The sequence below is a fragment of the Thalassophryne amazonica genome, chromosome 4 (genome assembly GCF_902500255.1).
Source record: "Thalassophryne amazonica chromosome 4, fThaAma1.1, whole genome shotgun sequence".
NCBI lineage: Eukaryota > Metazoa > Chordata > Actinopteri > Batrachoidiformes > Batrachoididae > Thalassophryne > Thalassophryne amazonica.
Window position 1 is genome coordinate 1,133,670 of NC_047106.1, and position 24,776 is coordinate 1,158,445.

The window sequence follows — 24,776 nt, forward strand, 5'->3', positions numbered from 1 at the left end:
ATATCTCAATCAAAAGTCCCTCAGTCACTCTCATTTTTCTGTTCTGGATTTACCTTCACCACCAAACTGGATGGAGGTTCCAGTTTTATGTCTCTTTGTCTTCTAGTTATCAGTCAGAAACCGTGACAAAAAGAAATCACAACTTGTGCACAACAGAGAAAACCAATGTTCTGTGAAAATGATCTGAAAAATAATTCAGAAACCCAAAAAGTTGAAAAAAAAAAAAACCCCCACACCTGACAACACCACAGGAAACTTTGAAGGTGCATGAATTAAATGCATCCTCCTGACATTTGATCACATCTAAGTCAGGAGTGGTGGCCAAGTGTTGGGTGGACTTGGTTTCACTGTGGAAGGATCCCGGTTCAAACCCCACCCCTAGTTCTCCATGTAATGTGGAGTTGCATCAGCAAGGGCATCCAGCGTAAAACTTGTGCCAATTCAACGTGCAGGTCCACCTTGGATTTGCTGTGGCGACCCTGAGTGCAAACAAGGGACCAGCTGAAACGTCTAACTTAGCTTATGAAAAGCCACTTCGAACAGGACTTTGACCTTGAACATGTTTTCCAAGGTAAAAATTTGTGGAATTGGAAGCTAGTGTTGGCGGATGTTTGTGCCCTCTGGGTGCAGTGGTCTACGACAATCTGTATTTTAATCACAGCCCAAAATAAGTTAAACGGTGACGATAACGACTGCCACGCGTTAAGAACCGGTCTTTGGCACGATGACGGTTTAAATGTGTACAGATCTTGGTGTGAAGCTTGCAGCTTACATTTAGGACGAGGTGATGAAGGTCAGTGATGAACAGTAAAAGGTCTGATTACCCAGAATGCTCCTCCAGCTGGCTCCCAGCAGCTCCTGTCACCAGCGTGCTGGAGTCATGCAGCGCTGGCCAGAGGGGCTGCTGACACACAGGATGTGACATCACAGCCTGAGCCACGATCCAGGTACCTCTGGCTCAGTGTGATGGAAATCCAACAGAGCCAAACAACATGGAGCATCAGGCTGTGGGAGGAGCTCAAAGAGCTGATCTCAAGTTTTCAAGCTGAGACCTTCACGTCAGACACATGAATTGGTAATAAAACAAGTTATCTGTTGATTTATTTTTTTTATGATTTACTGAAGAAGAAAAATTGCCAAATATTTAGATAATTATTCTTTAACTCAACTATCCAACTAAAAAAAAAATCTCAAATGTAAAATTGTTCTTCGGTGTGGTTTTAAAATGGACACTTTCAAACCAACTTCACAGCAGATAGTGATGGATTTTAAACCGCTTTAATGATTAAAGATAGCATAGCATGTCTTGTAGAATAAGTCCCTTAGGCTGCTCCCTTGTTTGCACTCTGGGTCGCCACAGCAGATCCAAGGTGGACCTGCATGTTGAATTGGCGCAAGTTATACGCTGGATGCCCTGGCTGACGCAACTCCACATTGCATGGAGAAATGTACTAGGGGTGGGGTTTGAACCGGGAACCTTTCACAGTGAAACAAAGTCCACCCAACACTTGGCCATCACCCCTGCCACATAAATGTCTTGTATAGGCTCTAACATTCTACACTCTGTGTTTGTTGGTGAAACTAACGAGTTTGAAGTTTTTGATATAGTTATATGTAAGTGTTTGGGCACTCCTGATAATTTCCATGATTTTCTTTTATAAATCATTGGTTGTTTAGATCAGAAATTTCAGTTAAATATATCATTTAGCAAACAAACAGTGATATTTGAGAAGTGAAATTAAGTTTCTAGTATTTAGAGAAAGTGTGCAATAATTATTTAAACAAAATTAGGCAGGTGCATAAATTTGGGCACCCTTGTCATTTTATTGATTTGAATACATTTAGCACTAATTATTGGAACACAGAATTGGTTTGGTAAGCTCATTGACCCTTGGCCTCCTTACACAGGTGAATCCAATCATGAGAAGTGTATTTAAGGTGGCCATTTGCAAATGTTTCCCCACTTTGCTCTATTTCCCCTCTGAGTGGCAACATGGGAGCCTCCAAACAACTCTCAAATGACATCAAAACAAAGATTTTTCAACACCATGGTTTAGGGGAAGGATACAAAAAGCTATCTCAGAGATTTCAGCTGTCAGTTTCCACTGTGAGGAACATAGTGAGGAAATGGAAGACCACAGGCACAGTACTAGTTGAGGCCCGAAGTGGCAGGCCAAGAAAAATCTCATAAGCTGAAGCGAAGGCTGGTGAGAACAGTCATAGTCAACCCACATACCTGCTCCAAAGACCTACAACATGATCTTGCTGTAGATGGTGTCTCTGTGCATCGTTCAGCAATGCAGCACACTTTTCTGCATACACGCCACAAACAGAGTCGCTTGAAGTATGCTAAAGCACATTTGGACAAGCCAGCTTCATTTTGGAATAAGGTGCTGTGGACTGATGAAACTAAAATTGAGTTATTTGGACATAACAAGGGACGGTATGCATGGCTGAAAAAGAACACAGCATTCCACGAAAAACACTTGCTACCTACAGTAAAATTTGGAGGCGGTTTCATCATGCTTTGGGGCTGTGTGGCCAGTGCAGGTACTGGGAATCTTATTAAAGTTGAGGGTCACATGGATTCCAGTTAATATCAGCAGATTCTTGAGAACAATGTTCAAGAATCAGTGACAAAGTTGAAGTTGCTCCAGGGCTGGATCTTTCAACAAGACAACAACCCTAAACACTGCTCAAAATCAACTAAGGCATTCATGCAGGGGAACAAGTACAACGTTTTGGAATGGCCATCTCAGTCCCCAGACCTGAATATTATTGAAAATCTGTGGTATGATTTTAAGCGGGCTGTCCATGCTCGGAAGCCAACAAACCTGAGATGTTTTGTAAAGATTGGTCCAAAATACCTTCAACCAGAATCCAGACTGTCATTGGTAGTTATAGGAAGCATTTAGAGGCTGTTATTTCTGCAAAAGGAGGATCTACTAAATATTGATGTTTTATGCACCTGCCTAATTTTGTTTAAAGAATTATTGCAAACTTTCTGTAAATCCTATAAACTTCATTTCACTTCTCAAATATCGTGTTAGTCTGCTATATGATATATTTAACTGAAATTTATGATCCAAACAACCAATGATTCATAAAGAAAAACCAGGGAAATCATCAGGGGGCCCCAAACTTATACATACAACTACATTCTACATAAAGTGTGTCCAGAAAGTAATCAATTTCAATTGAATCTATTTAGTTTATATAGCACCAAATCACAACAACGCTATCTCAAAGTGCTTCACATGAGTAAGTTCTAACCTTACCAACCCCTAGAGCAAGAACACAGGTGACACTGGTAAGGGAAAAACTCCCTCTGAAATTGAGGAAGAAACCACAAGCAGACCAGACTCAAAGGGGCGACCCTTTGCTTGGGCTTTGCTACCAAGGAGGCTTACAATACAGAACACAACAACAATTGATGAGAGTCCATGCAGGTGTCCAGTCCACCGTCAAGGGGGGAGGGGGTTGGGGTCATCGAGCCACTCGTTGGATCTGTTCCTACAGCAGAGTCCGTCCCTCGTCCGCCACAGAAAACATCCAATCCAGCACGTGGATCCAGCCGCATCCCAGACAGAGAGAAAACAGAATCAGTTGTCCAGAAAAACTACACTTGATGTATAATTTTTCAGCATTAAGCAACAAGAAAAACAGAAGAAATACTAAGGTGATCACCGGCCACTAGCCCTAAACTTCACTAAAAGACCCAGAATTTAGGTAAAGTTGAGGCTGCAGCCCGCTCCAGTTACTAATAAATTAAGAGTAAAAAGCATAAAACAAAAATGTACCAGTATGCTAGCCATATGAAAGGGAAAGGAAGTGCGTCTTAAGTCTGGACTCGAAAGTCTCCACAGAATCTGATTGTTTTATTGACGCTGGGAGATCATACCACAGAACAGGTGCACGATAAGAGAAAGCTCTGTGACCCACAGACTTCTTATTCACCTTAGGGATACAAAGTAGTCCTGCACCCTGAGAACGTAAAGCCCAGGCCGGTACGTAAGGTTTAATTAGGTCAGCTAGGTAGGGAGGTGCCAGTCCATGAATAATTTTATAGGTTAGTAGCAGAACCTTAAAATCTGATCTCACTGGGACAGGAAGCCAGTGAAGAGACGCCAAAATGGGTGTAATGTGGTTGTACTTTCTGCTTCGTGTCAAAAGTCTGGCTGCAGCATTTTGAACCAATTGGAGAACCCTAATGCTAGACTGCGGTAAACCAGAAAATAGAATATTGCAGTCATCCAATCTAGAAGAGATGAACTCATGGATCAGGGTCTCAGCATCAGCCATAGACAGGATGGGACGAATCTTCCCTATTTTTCACAGGTGGAAGAAAGCAATCCTCGTAATATTTCTAATGTGGAGGTCAAAGGACAACGTAGGATCAAAAATTACCCCAAGGTTCCTCACTTTGTCAGTGTGATGTATGACACACAAGCCTAGGCTGAGCGTTAACTGGTCAAATTGGTGCCGATGTCTCACTGGACCAAAATCCATCATTTCAGTCTTATCAGTGTTTAAAAGTAGGAAGTTTCTAGACATCCAACTTCTCACTGCTGCAAGGCAATCTTCTCAGGATTTTATGTGAACGAGATTACCAGCAGTTATTGGCATGTATAACTGAGTATCATCTGCATAGCAGTGAAAAGTAATCCCAAAACGCTGCAATATGTGCCCAAGGGGTGCTATATAAAGAGAGAAAAGCAGGGGGCCTAAAACAGACCCCTGTGGAACCCCAAATTTCATGTAACTAAGGTTAGAGGTAGTGTTACTGTACAAAACACAGTGAGAACGACTGGTCAAGTATGACGTCAGCTATGCAAGGGCACTCCCAGTAATCCCAGAATGATTTTCCAGCCTATCAAGTTAGAATATGATGATCCACTGTATCAAATGCAGCACTGAGCTCTAACAGCAACAGAACTGTAGTCGTGTCCAAATCAATTGTAAGCAGAAGATCATTCACCACTTTAGTGAGAGCCGTCTCTGTGGAATGATATTTTCTAAAAGCAGACTGCAGTGGCTCGAAGAGATTATTCTCAGTAAGATAGTCTACGAGCTGCTGTGACACCACTTTTTCCAGAATTTTAGAGCAAAATGATAGATTTGATATCAGCCTATAGTTTTTCAATACACTAGGGTCAAGATTAGGTTTCTTAAGTAATGGTTTAATCACTGCAGATTTGAAACATTTAGGAACAGATCCAGAAGTTAAAGAAAGATTAATCATTTCCAGCACAGTCGACCGAGTTCTGCTTGTTTTTGTTGATCAGATCAGAGTAGTAAGTCCGCTTTGTAGCCAATAATGCGTGTTTGTAGTCTAAGATAGCATCGCGCCACGCAAGGTGGAATACTTCTAATTTTGAACGACGCCATTTCTGTTCTAGACCTCTTGCTTTATGCTTGAGGTCACGCAGATAATCATTGAACCAAGGTGACTGTGATTTGGGGGGCGCGGTTTTAACACAGGTGGTGCAATCATGTCGAGTGTAGTTTTGAGCACTGAGTTTAAACTATCCACAAGACTGTCTACTGATTGGGTATTTGTCAAATGTGAAGCTAAGACATCAGGCAGTCTACATACATAAAGTTTTATTAGGTCAGCTAAGTAGGGAGGTGCCAGTCCGTGAACAGTTTTATAGACTAGTAGCAGAACCTTAAAATCTGATCTCACTGGGACAGGAAGCCAGTGAAGAGACGCTAAAATGGGTGTAATGTGGTCAAACTTTCTGCGTCCTGTCAAAAGTCTGGCTGCAGCATTTTGAACCAATTGGAGAGCCCTAATGCTGGACTGCAGTAAATCAGGAAATAGAACATTGCAGTAGTCCAATCCAGAAGAGATTAACGCATGGATCAGCATCTCAGCATCAGCCATAGACAGGATGGCACGAATCTTCCCTATTTTTCACAGGTGGAAGAAAGTAGTCCTCGTAATATTTCTAATGTGGAGGCCAAAGGACAACGTAGGATCAAAAATTACCCCAAAGTTCCTCACTTTGTCAGTGTCATGTATGACAAACTGGTCAAATTGATGCCGATGTTTTGCTGGCTTCACTTTTTCCACATTGTATGTTACAGCCTTAATCCAAAATGGATACATTTTTTTCCCCTCAAAACTCTACACAACACCCTATAATGACAACGTGAAAAGTTTTTTTTGTTGTTGTTGTTTTTGACATTTTTGCAAACTTATTAAAAAAAAAAAGCCTGTCACATGTAATTACAGTCTTTGCCATGAAGCTCAAAGTTGAGCTCAGGTGCCTCCTGTTTCCACTGATCATCCTTGAGATGTTTCTACAGCTTAATTGGAGTCCACCTGGGGTAAATTCAGTTGATTGGACATGATTTGGAAAGACACACACCTGTCTACATATAAGGTCCCACAGTTGACAGTCAGAGCACAAACCAAGCATGAAGTCAAATGACTTGTCTGTAGACCTCTGAGACAAGATTGTGTTGAGGCACAAATCTGGGGAAGGGGACAGAAACATTTCTGCTGCTTTGAAAGTCCCAATGAGCCCTTTTTCTTATATCGGCAGACTTTAGTCATGCCCCCCCACCCCCCGCCTACATTTACCCTGTATGTTACTTGGCCCACAAGAGACAATAAAATACTGGACTTATTTTATGCCTAACACCAAGGAGGCATATAAATCTTACAGACTATTTATAAGCTACTGTATGGGAGGAACTTTGTGATCATCATGGGGGGGATGATGTTGGTCTCACAAATAACAGGCTGGACCTTCTGTGCAGGCTGCAGTTGTTTAACATCTGCAGGAGACCCCTGTGGATGTTCTACCAGTCTGTTGTAGCCAGCTTCCTCTTTTACACTATGGTGTGCTGGGAGGGGGGGCAGCACATGCAAGAAGGACACATCCAGGCTGGACAAACTGATCAGGTGGGCTGGTTCTGTGGTTGGCATGAAGCTGGACTCTCTGCTGATGGTGGCAGAGAAGAGAACACTGGACAGCCTGCTGGACATTATGGGCGATGCCAGTCAGCTTCTGCACGCTGTCATCAGGAATCAGAGGAGCCTCTTCAGCCACAGACTGCTCCTTCCCAAGTGCAGGACCAAGAGACTGAGAAACTCCTTTGTACTTCAGACCATCAGACTGTACAACTCCTCACTCAGGGGGAGGAGGAGGAACAGGAAGACAGAGGACGGGAAGGAGAGGAACAGTAGGAGCCAGTTAACCCATAGTAAGCAGTATTTGTGTATTTATATTTGCAGATTATTTTACTTTCACTTTTCATACTCTGTGTGCTTCTTACCTGTGTGCTGCTATACAATGCTGCTGGAACCTCAATTTCTCTGAGTTAGTCTTCCCAAGGGATCACTAAAGTTCTGTCTAATCCAGGGGTGGGCAACTTGTTCCAGAAAGGGCCAAGAGGGTGCAGGTTTTCTTTGCAGCCACTGACTCCACCAGGTGATTTCACTGATTAATATCACTTTGAGCAGATGGAATCAGTTAATCAATGAAATCACCTGGTGGAATCAGTGGCTGCAAAGAAAACCTGCACCCTCTTGGCCCTTTCTGGAACAGGTTGCCCACCCCTGATCTGAGTAGAGAACACTGCACCCACCAGAGGGGTATTCCAGCAAACGCAGTTAAGCCAAATCCCCGCTTATTTTGACGAGTCTCAACTTCCTAAGTGAGGGTTCCATTTCAGCAATCTCACTAACGTCAAGTCTTGCTGAGTTACTGTAGTAAGTTATACTTCTGAATTAGTCTGGTTGCTACCAGGCTAGTTGTCAGACTTAGTTTGAGGCTGCCTAACCAAACCTGTCAACTATGGGAAATATCAGAGAGGGAGATTTGTTTTGCCAAAAACGTACCATGAATGTGCAACCAACCCTTGAGCCCTGTAGAGTTCTGTGCATTTTTCTTTCTTTCTTATTAATTAATTAATCCTAATTAATTAATTTATTGCACAGTATGTAAAATAGTAAAAAAAAAAAAAAAAAGAAACCAGTCCAGTAGCGCTAAGTGCCACTCTTTACAGCTTTGAGTTCATCTTTTGTAGGTTTGAAGTCACTGGCCTTGCAATCTGAGTTGAATTTGAATCAAAATCAGAATCAAATTTATTGCCAAGTTAGTTTGCACATACAAGGAATTTGATCTGGGGTTATTGAAGCAATAAGAAAAGAAAAAAACACTTCTATAAGAAGTAAGAGTCGAATAGAAAAAACCACGTTCACTGTTAACTAAATAAAATGGAATGTAATACCAATGCACATGTGTGAACAATTACTGGCCACCACTTCAAGTTGGACCAGTGCAATGCATTCTGAGTAAAAGGTACTGATAAATTGTGTCCTTATTCTTTATGCTGCTGCTGTGAACATGTTGAAGTTTCTTAGATATTGTTAAAATTACGTATGTCCGTAGGTGTTTTTAGATGTCTAAATTATGAAACATGACACCATAAGTGAGTGGTTCGGTTGGATTACAGGCTTCAAAATGCTGAGCTTCATGCTGTTGGAGTGCAGTGATGTTGGAACAATCTCAGAAATTTCTCCTGCTTGTTCACAAAAAGCAAACAACTTAATTGAAATTTTTTGGGAGTCTGACTTGTTGTGCATTTCATTCTTCAACTAACTTATCACTCCATAATTTTTTTTTTTTATGGAGTGATATATTCTTTTAAAGTTGTTTAAATCAATGTAACACTCCATTAAAAATGTTTACTTTTTTATGGAGTGATATATTCTTTTAAAGTTGTTTAAATCAATGTAACACTCCATTAAAAATGTTTACTTTTTTTTTATCAAGGATCAAGGAAATTTTATTGTTATATGCACAGAACAGAAGAACTTTCCTGCACAATGAAATGTGGCTACTGAATTTAACCCATCCTATTTGCCAGTAGGAGCAGAGGTTGCCATTAGGCGCCCGGGGACCAGCTCCAGATGTACATCCCTGCCTTGGTCAACAGCAGGGCTGAGCAAACCAACACCGACCCATAACAAACAACACACATAACACACAACACATAGGCCGGCCCGGTACATAAAACATATATATGAAGCAAAACACGAGGGAAAAGGAGAAGAAAAAAAAACCCTCATAGCCGCTGCATTACACAGCGGCAATGAGGAAAAAAAAAAATCCCATCAGCACAAAAAACAATAATCAGAGACAAAACAAGGACACAGGACGACAACCGAGATTTGAAAGGACCAGTTTATCAGAACACTCCAGAAGGCAGCCAGTTCCGGCGCCGTCGACGGCCTTGTTCGACGGTCTGGGGGGAAGGGAACAGCCCTGCGCAGGCTGAGAAAGTCCTGGACAGTCCACAGTTCACGTCAGAGCTGGAGAAGCTGAGGGGAGGGGGGAAGACCAGGGAGCGAGGCATAAGAGTGTTGTTCTTCTGAGGAGGTATCTTATCACAGCGACTTTGAAGTGCAGCTGAATTTGGGGAAGCCAAATGAATAGCCAGATTAACAGACGCCTGAAAGATTCCACAGTTCTGAGAGCAGAGTGGCTCCCAATCCATCTGAAATGTAGAATGTGGTCTTCACAGACGGTCATAGCAGGTTTCCAGGGCTGCAATCTTCCTAGAGCCACTGCCTTCCCAATCGAATCAATCATATAGGGCAGCTTGGAACGACCAATCAAAGCTGCTTCCACTTTCTTGATTTTCCGGTAAACCAGCAAGTGCCCCGCTCCACACATCAGAAAGCCGGTCACCACCAAGCCGAATATGTACACATCTTCAACGTCCTCCACAGAAAGCATGTAAAGGCACATGACCTGCCATCTCCTCCACGAGTCCATCACGTAACCCATCACATGCGTCCCAGCAGGACAGGTCGGGTCCTCCGCTCCCGAAGATCTTGTAGAAAAAATAGTGTCAATTACGTTCAGAGACCACTTTAACAGATCCATTTTTGTCGTTTCCAGAAGAGCAAAGCTGCAGCCTCACAGACAACATGCCACAGAAGCAGGAAAGATAAGGAGGGAGGGAGAAGAGAAAAGTGCGTCCGTCTCGGTTGAGTGCAAGCTGGCAAAAAAAAAAAAAAAAAAATGGAGTGATATATTCTTTTAAAGTTGTTTAAATCAATGTAACACTCCATTAAAAATGTTAAAAAATTTTTATGGAGTGATATATTCTTTTAAAGTTGTTTACATCAATATAACACTCCATTAAAAATGTTAAATTTTTTTTATGGAGTGATATATTCTTTTAAAGTTATTTAAACTAATGTATCCCTGAATAAAAAGTTTTAATTTGTTTTATGGCGTGATACCTTAGTTTAAATAACTTTAAATCCAACCCAACCACTCACTTATGGTGTTGTGTTGTTTCATAATTTAGACATGAAAAACACCTGCGGACATAATTTTAACAAGGTCTAAGAAAGCATCATCATGAATCCAGTTGATCTGTGTTCGACCTCATGGGCTGCCTGTGAACAATGCACACACACAATTAGTCTGACTGGCTGAATCTGTCTTGACTTAGTTTGATTGTGTGAATGTGGCTCGTCCTTTATGGAACCGCTTCATCTTTATCTCATTTGTTATGAAGTGCCTCTTTTCTGAGCTTGCTTCATGGAACGGGCCCCAGGTCTGTTCTGTGTTTTTCTAAAAACAAACCCTGGATTAATCCTGATATTAAGGCTCTCCTCATACAGAAAAAGTGGACCTTCAGATCAGGAAATAAGGAAGAGCTGAGGGACAGACTCAAGTCAAAGTGTACTTTATTGTCAAAAATCTATGTAACAGGGTTAGCACAGAAGATTGAAATTGCGTTTGACTAGTCTCCAATGTGCAGTTAAACTAAACATATAGACAAGACATTGACAATAAACACACACACACAGTGTGCAGTAAAAACTAAGATACTGATACATGAATTTACATTTCTCTCTGACACATTTCACACACACACACACACACACACACACACACACAATGTGCAGTTAAATTAAACATATAGATAAGACATTGACAATAAACACACACACAATGTGCAGTTAAATTAAACATATAGATAAGACATTGACAATAAACACACACACACAATGTGCAGTTAAATTAAACATATAGATAAGACATTGACAATAAACACACACACACAATGTGCAGTTAAATTAAACATATAGATAAGACATTGACAATAAACACACACACACAATGTGCAGTTAAATTAAACATATAGATAAGACATTGACAATAAACACACACACACAATGTGCAGTTAAATTAAACATATAGATAAGACATTGACAATAAACACACACACACAATGTGCAGTTAAATTAAACATATAGATAAGACATTGACAATAAACACACACACACAATGTGCAGTTAAATTAAACATATAGATAAGACATTGACAATAAACACACACACACAATGTGCAGTTAAATTAAACATATAGATAAGACATTGACAATAAACACACACACACAATGTGCAGTTAAATTAAACATATAGATAAGACATTGACAATAAACACACACACACAATGTGCAGTTAAATTAAACATATAGATAAGACATTGACAATAAACACACACACACAATGTGCAGTTAAATTAAACATATAGATAAGACATTGACAATAAACACACACACACAATGTGCAGTTAAATTAAACATATAGATAAGACATTGACAATAAACACACACACACAATGTGCAGTTAAATTAAACATATAGATAAGACATTGACAATAAACACACACACACAATGTGCAGTTAAATTAAACATATAGATAAGACATTGACAATAAACACACACACACAATGTGCAGTTAAACTAAACGTAAGACATTGACAATAAACACACACGCACAATGTGCAGTTAAACTAAACGTAAGACATTGACAATAAACACACACGCACAATGTGCAGTTAAACTAAACGTAAGACATTGACAATAAACACACACGCACAATGTGCAGTTAAACTAAACGTAAGACATTGACAATAAACACACACGCACAATGTGCAGTTAAACTAAACGTAAGACATTGACAATAAACACACACGCACAATGTGCAGTTAAACTAAACGTAAGACATTGACAATAAACACACACGCACAATGTGCAGTTAAACTAAACGTAAGACATTGACAAAAAACACACACACGCACAATGTGCAGTTAAACTAAACGTAAGACATTGACAAACACACACACGCACAATGTGCAGTTAAACTAAACGTAAGACATTGACAGTAACACACACACGCACAATGTGCAGTTAAACTAAACGTAAGACATTGACAGTAAACACACACGCACAATGTGCAGTTAAACTAAACGTAAGACATTGACAGTAAACACACACACGCACAATGTGCAGTTAAACTAAACGTAAGACATTGACAGTAAACACACACACGCACAATGTGCAGTTAAACTAAACGTAAGACATTGACAGTAAACACACACACGCACAATGTGCAGTTAAACTAAACGTAAGACATTGACAGTAAACACACACACGCACAATGTGCAGTTAAACTAAACGTAAGACATTGACAACAAACACACACACGCACAATGTGCAGTTAAACTAAACGTAAGACATTGACAACAAACACACACACGCACAATGTGCAGTTAAACTAAACGTAAGACATTGACAACAAACACACACACAATGTGCAGTTAAACTAAACGTAAGACATTGACAACAAACACACACACAATGTGCAGTTAAACTAAACGTAAGACATTGACAACAAACACACACACAATGTGCAGTTAAACTAAACGTAAGACATTGACAACAAACACACACGCACAATGTGCAGTTAAACTAAACGTAAGACATTGACAACAAACACACACGCACAATGTGCAGTTAAACTAAACGTAAGACATTGACAACAAACACACACGCACAATGTGCAGTTAAACTAAACGTAAGACATTGACAACAAACACACACGCACAATGTGCAGTTAAACTAAACGTAAGACATTGACAACAAACACACACACACACGCACAATGTGCAGTTAAACTAAACGTAAGACATTGACAACAAACACACACACACGCACAATGTGCAGTTAAACTAAACGTAAGACATTGACAACAAACACACACACACGCACAATGTGCAGTTAAACTAACGTAAGACATTGACAACAAACACACACACACGCACAATGTGCAGTTAAACTAAACGTAAGACATTGACAACAAACACACACACACGCACAATGTGCAGTTAAACTAAACGTAAGACATTGACAACAAACACACACACACGCACAATGTGCAGTTAAACTAAACGTAAGACATTGACAACAAACACACACACACGCACAATGTGCAGTTAAACTAAACGTAAGACATTGTCAACAAACACACACACACGCACAATGTGCAGTTAAACTAAACGTAAGACATTGTCAACAAACACACACACACGCACAATGTGCAGTTAAACTAAACGTAAGACATTGTCAACAAACACACACACACGCACAATGTGCAGTTAAACTAAACGTAAGACATTGTCAACAAACACACACACACGCACAATGTGCAGTTAAACTAAACGTAAGACATTGTCAACAAACACACACACACGCACAATGTGCAGTTAAACTAAACGTAAGACATTGTCAACAAACACACACACACGCACAATGTGCAGTTAAACTAAACGTAAGACATTGACAACAAACACACACACACGCACAATGTGCAGTTAAACTAAACGTAAGACATTGACAACAAACACACACACACGCACAATGTGCAGTTAAACTAAACGTAAGACATTGACAACAAACACACACACACGCACAATGTGCAGTTAAACTAAACGTAAGACATTGACAACAAACACACACACACGCACAATGTGCAGTTAAACTAAACGTAAGACATTGACAACAAACACACACACACGCACAATGTGCAGTTAAACTAAACGTAAGACATTGACAACAAACACACACACACGCACAATGTGCAGTTAAACTAAACGTAAGACATTGACAACAAACACACACACACGCACAATGTGCAGTTAAACTAAACGTAAGACATTGACAACAAACACACACACACACAATGTGCAGTTAAACTAAACGTAAGACATTGACAACAAACACACACACACACAATGTGCAGTTAAACTAAACGTAAGACATTGACAACAAACACACACACACACAATGTGCAGTTAAACTAAACGTAAGACATTGACAACAAACACACACACACACACACAATGTGCAGTTAAACTAAACGTAAGACATTGACAACAAACACACACACAATGTGCAGTTAAACTAAACGTAAGACATTGACAACAAACACACACACAATGTGCAGTTAAACTAAACGTAAGACATTGACAACAAACACACACACACAATGTGCAGTTAAACTAAACGTAAGACATTGACAACAAACACACACACACACAATGTGCAGTTAAACTAAACGTAAGACATTGACAACAAACACACACACAATGTGCAGTTAAACTAAACGTAAGACATTGACAACAAACACACACACAATGTGCAGTTAAACTAAACGTAAGACATTGACAACAAACACACACACAATGTGCAGTTAAACTAAACGTAAGACATTGACAACAAACACACACACAATGTGCAGTTAAACTAAACGTAAGACATTGACAACAAACACACACACAATGTGCAGTTAAACTAAACGTAAGACATTGACAACAAACACACACACACACACAATGTGCAGTTAAACTAAGATACTGATACATCAAAGTCAAAGTGTCTTTATTTGTCTCCCTAAGGAGAAATTTGCCTTGGACAGAGTCTGCTACACAACAACACATCCAGTACAGAGCACCCATACATTAAAAACAACACAGTAAGTCAAAGGATACAATATAAATACACAACATTATTAACATCTTTGTGCAAATTCCGCAATACATACCCTTGAGCTATCTTCCCTGAACTATCTGCTGATTTATGAGCTTCACTGATAATGGAATAAATGAATATTTATATTGATTATATTTACAAAGAGGAACCCTGAACCTCCTTCCTGAATTAAGTAAAGTATATTCAGAGTGCAGAACATGAGACTCATTTGTTAAAATATTGTCAACACATCTGAGAACTGCCTGTTCAAACAACTCTTTGGGAGTTACAGGTACCACCATACCCATGATTTTGCCAGCTATCTTAATCAGATTTAATATTTGAGTTTTTGATTTAACCGTTAAATTACAAAACCAGCTAGTAATACCATACTGTAACACGGACTCAATCGTTGCTCTGTAGAAAATCAGCATAATATTCCTACATACACCAAACAGTCGGAGTCGACGAAGAAAGTGCAAACGCTGGTGGATTCGGGCACAAACACTTGCATGTGCCAGCTTAAGTTATGAATTTACATTTCTCTCTCTGACACATTTCACTCACACACACACACACACACACACAATGTGCAGTTAAACTAAACATATAGATAAGACATTGACAATAAACACACACAATGTACAGTAAAAACTAAGATACTGATACATGAATTTACATTTCTCTCTCTGACACACACGTGCAGTAAAAAAGACTAACATACTGATATAGACATGTACAATAAATACACACACACATATAAAGTCACACAGCAGCAGAAGTCCAATCAGTGCACATACAGGTTATGTGCAATAGTGTAGATGCAGTGTGTAAGGTGCGAAGAGTAAAGTGCAAGTGACATGGTGAACTGAAGTGTTCATGGAATGTTCTTCAGTGTCTTTGAAATGTTCATGTAGTTTTCTTCGTGTGTTGATGAGTCTGATGGCTTGTGGAAAGAAGCTGTTTCCCAGTCTGCTTGTGCGGCATCACATGCTGTGGTAGCACTTCCCTGATGGTAGTAGGGAGAACAGTTTGTGTGCTGGGTGAGTGGGGTCTTTGATGATGATCATTGCTCTCTTGGAACAGTGTGAAGTGTACAGGTCCTGAATGGCTGGTAGGGGTGATCTGATGATCTTTTCTGCAGTCCTCACCACCCTCTGTAGTGCCTTCTTGTCTGCAGCTAAACAGCTGCCATGCCAGACAGAGAGGCTGCTGGTCAGGATGCTCTCAATGGCACCCCTGTAGAAGGTGGGGAGTGCAGATGTGGGGAGGTCAGCTCTTCTCATCCTCCGCAGGAAGTGGAGTCGTGTCTGTGCTTTTTTGACCAGGGAGGTGGTGTTTGTGGTCCATGTGAGGTCATCTGTGATGTGCACTCCAAGGAACTTTGTGCTTTTCACAGACTCCACAGCACTGCCATTGATGATGAGTGGGATGTGTGTTGGTTGTTCTTTCCTGAAGTCCACAGTTATTTCTTTTGTTTTGTTGACGTTGAGTAGCAGGTTGTTCCTCTCATACCAGTCGATGAGTTGGTGTCCCTGCTCTCTGTATGCTGAGTCGTCGTCGTCTCTGATGAGGCCCACCACTGTTGTGTCATCGGCGAATTTGATGATGTGATTTGTTGCAAATCTGGCACAGCAATCATGGGTCATCAGTGTGAACAGCAGAGGAGATAACACACATCCTTGCGGCACCCCGGTGTTTATGATGGTGGTCGCTGAGGAGTTGTTGCCGACTCTGACTGCGGTCTGTTTGTGAGGAAGTCCAGCAGCCAGTTGCACAGTGAAGTGTTGATGCCTATTGGGGGATGACGGTGTTGAACGCGGAACTGAAGTCGATAAACAGCATCCGTGCGTGACTGTTTTTGTTTTCCAGATGAGCCAGGCAGAGGTGGAGTGCTGTTGCTATGGCGTCATCAGTGGAGCGCTTGGGGCAGTAGGCAAATTGATATGGGTCCAGAGTACTGGGGACGGTGGATGTTATGTGGGCCTTTACCAGTCTTTCAAAGCACTTCATCATGATGGAAGTGAGTGCTATGGGCCTGTAATCATTTAGTGGTGATGCTGGTGACTTCTTTGGTAGTGGTACAATGGTGGTAGCTTTGAAGCTTGCTGGTATGGTGGCTTGGTTCAGAGAGATGTTGTAAATGTCTGTGAGGACGTTGGTGAGTGAGTCTGCACAGTCTCTGAGCACACGCCCGGGTATGTTGTCTGGACCTGCAGCTTTTCTGGGGTTCACCTTGAGTAGGGTCATCCTCACGTCCGCTGGGTCCAGTTGAAGTGTTATGTTGTCTGGGCTGACGGGGGCTTTTGTAGGTGGTGTTGTGTTATTTTCTTCATACCGGCTGAAGAAGGTGTTAAGTGAGTTGAGGAAGTCTCTGTTGTCCTTGCGCGGTGGGGGGGCTGGCATGTAGTCTGTGACTGACTGGATGCCTTGCCACAGGCATCTTGGGTCTTTTGTGTCTGTGAAGTGGGAGTTGATTTTCTATCCATAGGCACGCTTAGGAAGAGGAAACTGAAGTGGAAGATCAGAGAGGGAACACCCCGTACAGGAGGAGGATGGAGGGCCAGCTGCAGCAGAACAACATCAGGGTAGTCTGGAGAGGCCTAAAACCATCTCTGGTCACGAGGAGCCCGATGTTTTCCAACAGGTTTGATAAGTCCCCTGTCCCACCCCCTTTCCACATCTGTCCCACTCCACACAATCCTCAGCTCTTGGAAGAGTTCCTCAGCTGTGGAAGACCTCCTGTGTGGTACTGGTTCAGAAGAAAAGGTCGCCACACCTGGATGACTTCAGCAGGTTCAGGTCTGTGGCACTGACATCGCATCTGAAGAAGACCCTGGAAAGGCTGGTCTTTGGACATCTCTGTCCCCTGGTGAAATCCTTGACGGATCCATCCACTTCAGTTTGTGTACCAGCTTGGCATCAGAGTGGACAGTGCTGCCATCTACTTCCAACATGGAGCTCTCTCTCACCTAGAAAAGCCTGGGAGCACTGTGAGAGTCATGTTTGATATCTCCAGTGCTTTCAGCACCATACAGCCAGTGCTTCTGAGGGACAAGCTGGAGATCACAGGTGTGGACTCCTGTGTCTCATTTTGGATCTTGGACTACCTCACAGAATGACCACAGTACGTTATCAATTATCTCTCATTTACAACATGTGTAGCCATCTTGCTCCAGGTTTGTGCTGCATAGTGAAATATTCCTGAGTACTTAGTACCACATGTTCAACACTGCTAAAGCAAAAAATGTACTTTATGAACTCAATGTCCATTTCAAAATGAGCAAATATTTGCACAAAAACAATAAAGTTTATCAGTTTGAACATTAAATATCTTTTCTTTGTGATATATTCAATTGAATATAGGTTGAAGTGGATTTGCAAATTGTATTCTGTTTTTATTTACATTTTACACAACGTCTCAACTTCATTGGGATTGGGGTTGTACTTGCACTGAACAAATCAAATCTTATTTCTTAAAGAGGAAAAAAAGCAGTTCATGGGGTTAAATGAGTGGGATCTTTTTTGAGCAGTTCTACACACAGTAATGAGACAGTTTATCTCTCCATCAGTTTACAGTGTGTGTAACTGCACACTGGGACAAATGTGGGGACTCGGGACCTTGCTCAGTCAGATGCTGTTCTTTCACTTTGCCCACCCATGTTTTCCTGTCGGCTTGGAGGAGTGGAGCTTACTACGTCACTGGTCACAGGCCCGCTGCTCCAACTTTGAGGTGGAATAGATGGTGTTACCTGATCGGTTCCCAGTGGAAAAGGGGGTTTATTCCAAAGAGGAAACTGAAATTGTGTAAGACTGTGGTCAAATCACATTTTTTTTTTGTAAAGTGGCTTTAAGCTGATTGTTGGGCTCTAAACTAAAGTCATACTTTGAAATAGCTCTAGTTTTGAAACTCTTTAGGGGTTAGTGGCCAAGCAGTTAGTGCACTTGTTTCCAGAGCAGAAGGTTAAAGAGATGTCAGAGATGTGCTGACTGTTTTTAGAATCATTTGGACTTTGGACGGTTGCCGTGAAGATGGTATACATTTGCTACAGTTTGTTTCATTTTAAAGCTGATGTGTAAGAGTCATGTGACTTTGTCATCACGCAACTGCACACACACTGGACATGTGTTCTAATGGTTCTTATCTTTGCAGGCCACTGTGAGTCTAAAGGAGCTCTGACTGGAAGCAATGCTGGAATCACAAGCATAGAGTTTGACAGCGCTGTGAGTCTGCTGCCTTATGACATCACCCAAACTCTGTTTAGCTTTGCCCTACAGGCAGCGCTGCCTTACCTGTGTGCGCATTGATGATTTAACAGGTAGAAAAGAAACTGTAGTTCCTCCAGCCTCAGTAAGTATTGTAATGTATTAAACCAGCCAGAGCTGATGGACTTCATAGATGGATAGAAGCTTTGTCATTGCAAGCACAGAATACAATCAACTCTGTGTATTGCAATTAAAACCATGTCTTCATTCTCTTTATTAAAGACAGCAGTGCAGCCTTCTGTCTGTGGCTTCTCGTTAAGTTTAATGTATGGTTCAATTATAGCGTTAGATCACATTAGTCATGAAACGTATCTAGATCCTTGCCACATCAAGCACATAGACAACACTGGTCAATTTCAGTTTGTCAGTTTAAATTTATTTCATTTATATAGCGCCAAATCACAACAAAGTTTCCTCAAGGCGCTTCACACAAGTAAGGTCTAACTTTACTAACCCCCAGAGCAAGAACACAGGTGACAGTGGGAAGAAGAAAACTTCCTCTGATGAAGTAACCTCAAGCAGACCAGACTCAAAGGGGTGATCCTCTGCTTGGGCCATGATACAGACATAAATTACAGAACAATTCCCAAAACGAACATACAGGAAATGTTGCCAGTGCACAGGACTAGAGGGTTTCTGGAACAGATACCACACCCATCTCTGGATGGAGCTGCACCTTAAACAGAGAGAAAAAAAACAGAATCAGGCATCAGAAGGACGACAAATGCAGTGTAATTTATCACCATTAATATACAGGATACTAAGGTGATCACCGGCCAGTAGCCCTAAACTTCACTAAAAGACCCAGAATTACTAATGAAATGAATTAAGAGTAAAAAGCATAGTAACATACTATGCCAGTATGTTAGCCATACGAAAGGGAAAATAAGTGCGTCCTAAGTCTGGACTTGAAAGTCTCCACAGAATCTGACTGTTTTATTGATGCAGGGAGATCATTCCACAGAACAGGGACACGATAAGAGAAAGCTCTGTGACCCACAGACTTCTTACTCACCCTAGGGACACAAAGTAGTCCTGCACCCTGAGAATGCAAAGCCCGGGCCGGTACATAAGGTTTAATTAGGTCAGCTAGGTAGGGAGGTGCCAGTCCGTGAACAATTTCATAGACTAGTAGCAGAACCTTAAAATCTGATGTCACTGCGACAGGAAGCCAGTGAAGAGACGCCAAAATGGGTGTAATGTGGTCAAACTTTCTGCTTCCTGTCAAACGTTTGGCAGCAGCATTTTGAACCAATTGGAGAGCCCTAATGCTGGACTGAGGTAAACCAGAAAATAGAACATTGCAGTAGTCCAATCTAGAAGAGATAAACGCATGGATCGGGGTCTCAGCATCAGCCATAGACAGGATGGGATGAATCTTCACTATATTTTGCAGGTACAAAAAAGCAGTCCTCGTAATATCTCAAATATGGAGGTCAAAGGACAACATTGGATCAAAAATTACCCCAAGGTTCCTCACTTTGTCAGTGTGACGTATGACACATGAACCTAGGCTAAGTGTTAACTGGTCAAATTGATGCTGATGTCTCACTGGACCAAGAACCATCATTTCAGTCTTACCAGAGTTTAAAAGTAGGAAGTTACTAGACATCCAGCTTCTCACTGATGCAAGGCAATCTTCTAAGGATTTTATGTGGATGAGATTACTGAGTGGTGTCCAAAAAATGAGGTGGGCTTCATAGATAATTGGCAAAGCTTCTGGGGAAAACCTGGTCTTGTTAGGAGAGACGGCATCCATCCCACTTTGGATGGAGCAGCTCTCATTTCTAGAAATCTGGCTAATTTTCTTAAATCCTCCAAACCGTGACTATCCAGGGTTGGGACCAGGAAGCAGAGTTGTAGTCTTACACACCTCTCTGCAGCTTCTCTCCCCCTGCCATCCCCTCATTACTCCATCCCCGTAGAGACGGTGCCTGCTCCCAGACTACCAATAACCAGCAAAAATCTATTTAAGCATAAAAATTCAAAACGAAAAAATAATATAGCACCTTCAACTGCACCACAGACTAAAACGGTTAAATGTGGTCTATTAAACATTAGGTCTCTCTCTTCTAAGTCCCTGTTGGTAAATGATATAATAATTGATCAACATATTGATTTATTCTGCCTAACAGAAACCTGGTTACAGCAGGATGAATATGTTAGTTTAAATGAGTCAACACCCCCGAGTCACACTAACTGTCAGAATGCTCGTAGCACGGGCCGGGGCGGTGGATTAGCAGCAATCTTCCATTCCAGCTTATTAATTAATCAAAAACCCAGACAGAGCTTTAATTCATTTGAAAGCTTGTCTCTTAGTCTTGTCCATCCAAATTGGAAGTCCCAAAAACCAGTTTTATTTGTTATTATCTATCGTCCACCTGGTCGTTACTGTGAGTTTCTCTGTGAATTTTCAGACCTTTTGTCTGACTTAGTGCTTAGCTCAGATAAGATAATTATAGTGGGCGATTTTAACATCCACACAGATGCTGAGAATGACAGCCTCAACACTGCATTTAATCTATTATTAGACTATTGGCTTTGCTCAAAAAGTAAATGAGTCCACCCACCACTTTAATCATATCTTAGATCTTGTTCTGACTTATGGTATGGAAATAGAAGACTTAACAGTATTCCCTGAAAACTCCCTTCTGTCTGATCATTTTTTAATAACATTTACATTTACTCTGATGGACTACCCAGCAGTAGGGAATAAGTTTCATTACACTAGAAGTCTTTCAGAAAGCGCTGTAACTAGGTTTAAGGATATGATTCCTTCTTTATGTTCTCTAATGCCATATAACAACACAGTGCAGAGTAGCTACCTAAACTCTGTAAGGGAGATAGAGTATCTCGTCAATAGTTTTACATCCTCATTGAAGACAACTTTGGATGCTGTAGCTCCTCTGAAAAAGAGAGCTTTAAATCAGAAGTGTCTGACTCCATGGTATAACTCTCAAACTCGTAGCTTAAAGCAGATAACCCGTAAGTTGGAGAGGAAATGGCGTCTCACTAATTTAGAAGATCTTCACTTAGCCTGGAAAAAGAGTCTGTTGCTCTATAAAAAAGCCCTCCGTAAAGCTAGGACATCTTTCTACTCATCACTAATTGAAGAAAATAAGAACAACCCCAGGTTTCTTTTCAGCACTGTAGCCAGGCTGACAAAGAGTCAGAGCTCTATTGAGCTGAGTATTCCATTATCTTTAACTAGTAATGACTTCATGACTTTCTTTGCTAACAAAATTTTAACTATTAGAGAAAAAATTACTCATAACCATCCCAAAGACGTATCGTTATCTTTGGCTGCTTTCAGTGATGCCGGTATTTGGTTAGACTCTTTCTCTCCGATTGTTCTGTCTGAGTTATTTTCATTAGTTACTTCATCCAAACCATCAACATGTTTATTAGACCCCATTCCTACCAGGCTGCTCAAGGAAGCCCTACCATTATTTAATGCTTCGATCTTAAATATGATCAATCTATCTTTGTTAGTTGGCTATGTACCACAGGCTTTTAAGGTGGCAGTAATTAAACCATTACTTAAAAAGCCATCACTTGACCCAGCTATCTTAGCTAATTATAGGCCAATCTCCAACCTTCCTTTTCTCTCAAAAATTCTTGAAAGGGTAGTTGTAAAACAGCTAACTGATCATCTGCAGAGGAATGGTCTATTTGAAGAGTTTCAGTCAGGTTTTAGAATTCATCATAGTACAGAAACAGCATTAGTGAAGGTTACAAATGATCTTCTTATGGCCTCGGACAGTGGACTCATCTCTGTGCTTGTTCTGTTAGACCTCAGTGCTGCTTTTGATACTGTTGACCATAAAATTTTATTACAGAGATTAGAGCATGCCATAGGTATTAAAGGCACTGCGCTGCGGTGGTTTGAATCGTATTTGTCTAATAGATTACAATTTGTTCATGTAAATGGGGAATCTTCTTCACAGACTAAAGTTAATTATGGAGTTCCACAAGGTTCTGTGCTAGGACCAATTTTATTCACTTTATATATGCTTCCCTTAGGCAGTATTATTAGACGGTATTGCTTAAATTTTCATTGTTACGCAGATGATACCCAGCTTTATCTATCCATGAAGCCAGAGGACACACACCAATTGGCTAGACTGCAGGATTGTCTTACAGACATAAAGACATGGATGACCTCTATTTTCCTGCTTTTAAACTCAGATAAAACTGAAGTTATTGTACTTGGCCCCACAAATCTTAGAAACATGGTGTCTAACCAGATCCTTACTCTGGATGGCATTACCCTGACCTCTAGTAATACTGTGAGAAATCTTGGAGTCATTTTTGATCAGGATATGTCATTCAAAGCGCATATTAAACAAATATGTAGGACTGCTTTTTTGCATTTACGCAATATCTCTAAAATCAGAAAGGTCTTGTCTCAGAGTGATGCTGAAAAACTAATTCATGCATTTATTTCCTCTAGGCTGGACTATTGTAATTCATTATTATCAGGTTGTCCTAAAAGTTCCCTAAAAAGCCTTCAGTTAATTCAAAATGCTGCAGCTAGAGTGCTGACGGGGACTAGAAGGAGAGAGCATATCTCACCCATATTGGCCTCTCTTCATTGGCTTCCTGTTAATTCTAGAATAGAATTTAAAATTCTTCTTCTTACTTATAAGGTTTTGAATAATCAGGTCCCATCTTATCTTAGGGACCTCGTAGTACCATATCACCCCAATAGAGCGCTTCGCTCTCAGACTGCAGGCTTACTTGTAGTTCCTAGGGTTTGTAAGAGTAGAATGGGAGGCAGAGCCTTCAGCTTTCAGGCTCCTCTCCTGTGGAACCAGCTCCCAATTCAGATCAGGGAGACAGACACCCTCTCTACTTTTAAGATTAGGCTTAAAACTTTCCTTTTTGCTAAAGCTTATAGTTAGGGCTGGATCAGGTGACCCTGAACCATCCCTTAGTTATGCTGCTATAGACGTAGACTGCTGGGGGGTTCCCATGATGCACTGTTTCTTTCTCTTTTTGCTCTGTATGCACCACTCTGCATTTAATCATTAGTGATCGATCTCTGCTCCCCTCCACAGCATATCTTTTTCCTGGTTCTCTCCCTCAGCCCCAACCAGTCCCAGCAGGGGACTGCCCCTCCCTGGGCCTGGTTCTGCTGGAGGTTTCTTCCTGTTAAAAGGGAGTTTTTCCTTCCCACTGTAGCCAAGTGCTTGCTCACAGGGGGTCGTTTTGACCGTTGGGGTTTTACATCATTATTGTATGGCCTTGCCTTACAATATAAAGCGCCTTGGGGCAACTGTTTGTTGTGATTTGGCGCTATATAAAAAAAAAATTGATTGATTGATTGATTGATTACCAGCTGTTATCGGCATGTATAACTGAGTATCATTAGCATATCAGTAAAAGGTAACCCCAAAACGCCACAATATGTTTCCAAGGGGCGTTATATAAAGAGAGAAAAGCAGGGGGCCTTAGACAGACCCCTGTGGAACCCCAAATGTTATGTCACTAAGGTTAGAGGTAGTGTTACTGTACAAAACAGTGAGAGCGACTGATGTCTGATGTATGATGTCAACCATGCAAGGGCACTCCCAGTAATCCCAAAATGATTCTCCAGCCTATCGAAGCTCAGAGGTTATTGTCAGTAAGATGATCCACAGGATGCTGTGAAACCACT

General features: G+C 41.0%; 1 protein-coding gene and 1 non-coding gene across 6 annotated transcripts in view; both read left to right on the plus strand.

Annotated features, from left to right (window-relative positions):
* atg16l1 (ATG16 autophagy related 16-like 1 (S. cerevisiae)) overlaps positions 1-24,776 on the plus strand; it is a 164,587-nt gene that overhangs the window by 90,714 nt on the left and 49,097 nt on the right. For all 5 annotated transcript variants that reach the window (XM_034169002.1, XM_034169003.1, XM_034169004.1 and 2 more), the window contains one exon: positions 19,005-19,075. In XM_034169002.1, coding sequence (XP_034024893.1) covers positions 19,005-19,075 — 71 coding nt within the window. The remainder of the gene's footprint in view (positions 1-19,004; positions 19,076-24,776) is intronic.
* LOC117509682 lies at positions 793-1,053 on the plus strand. Its single transcript, XR_004560474.1, has one exon.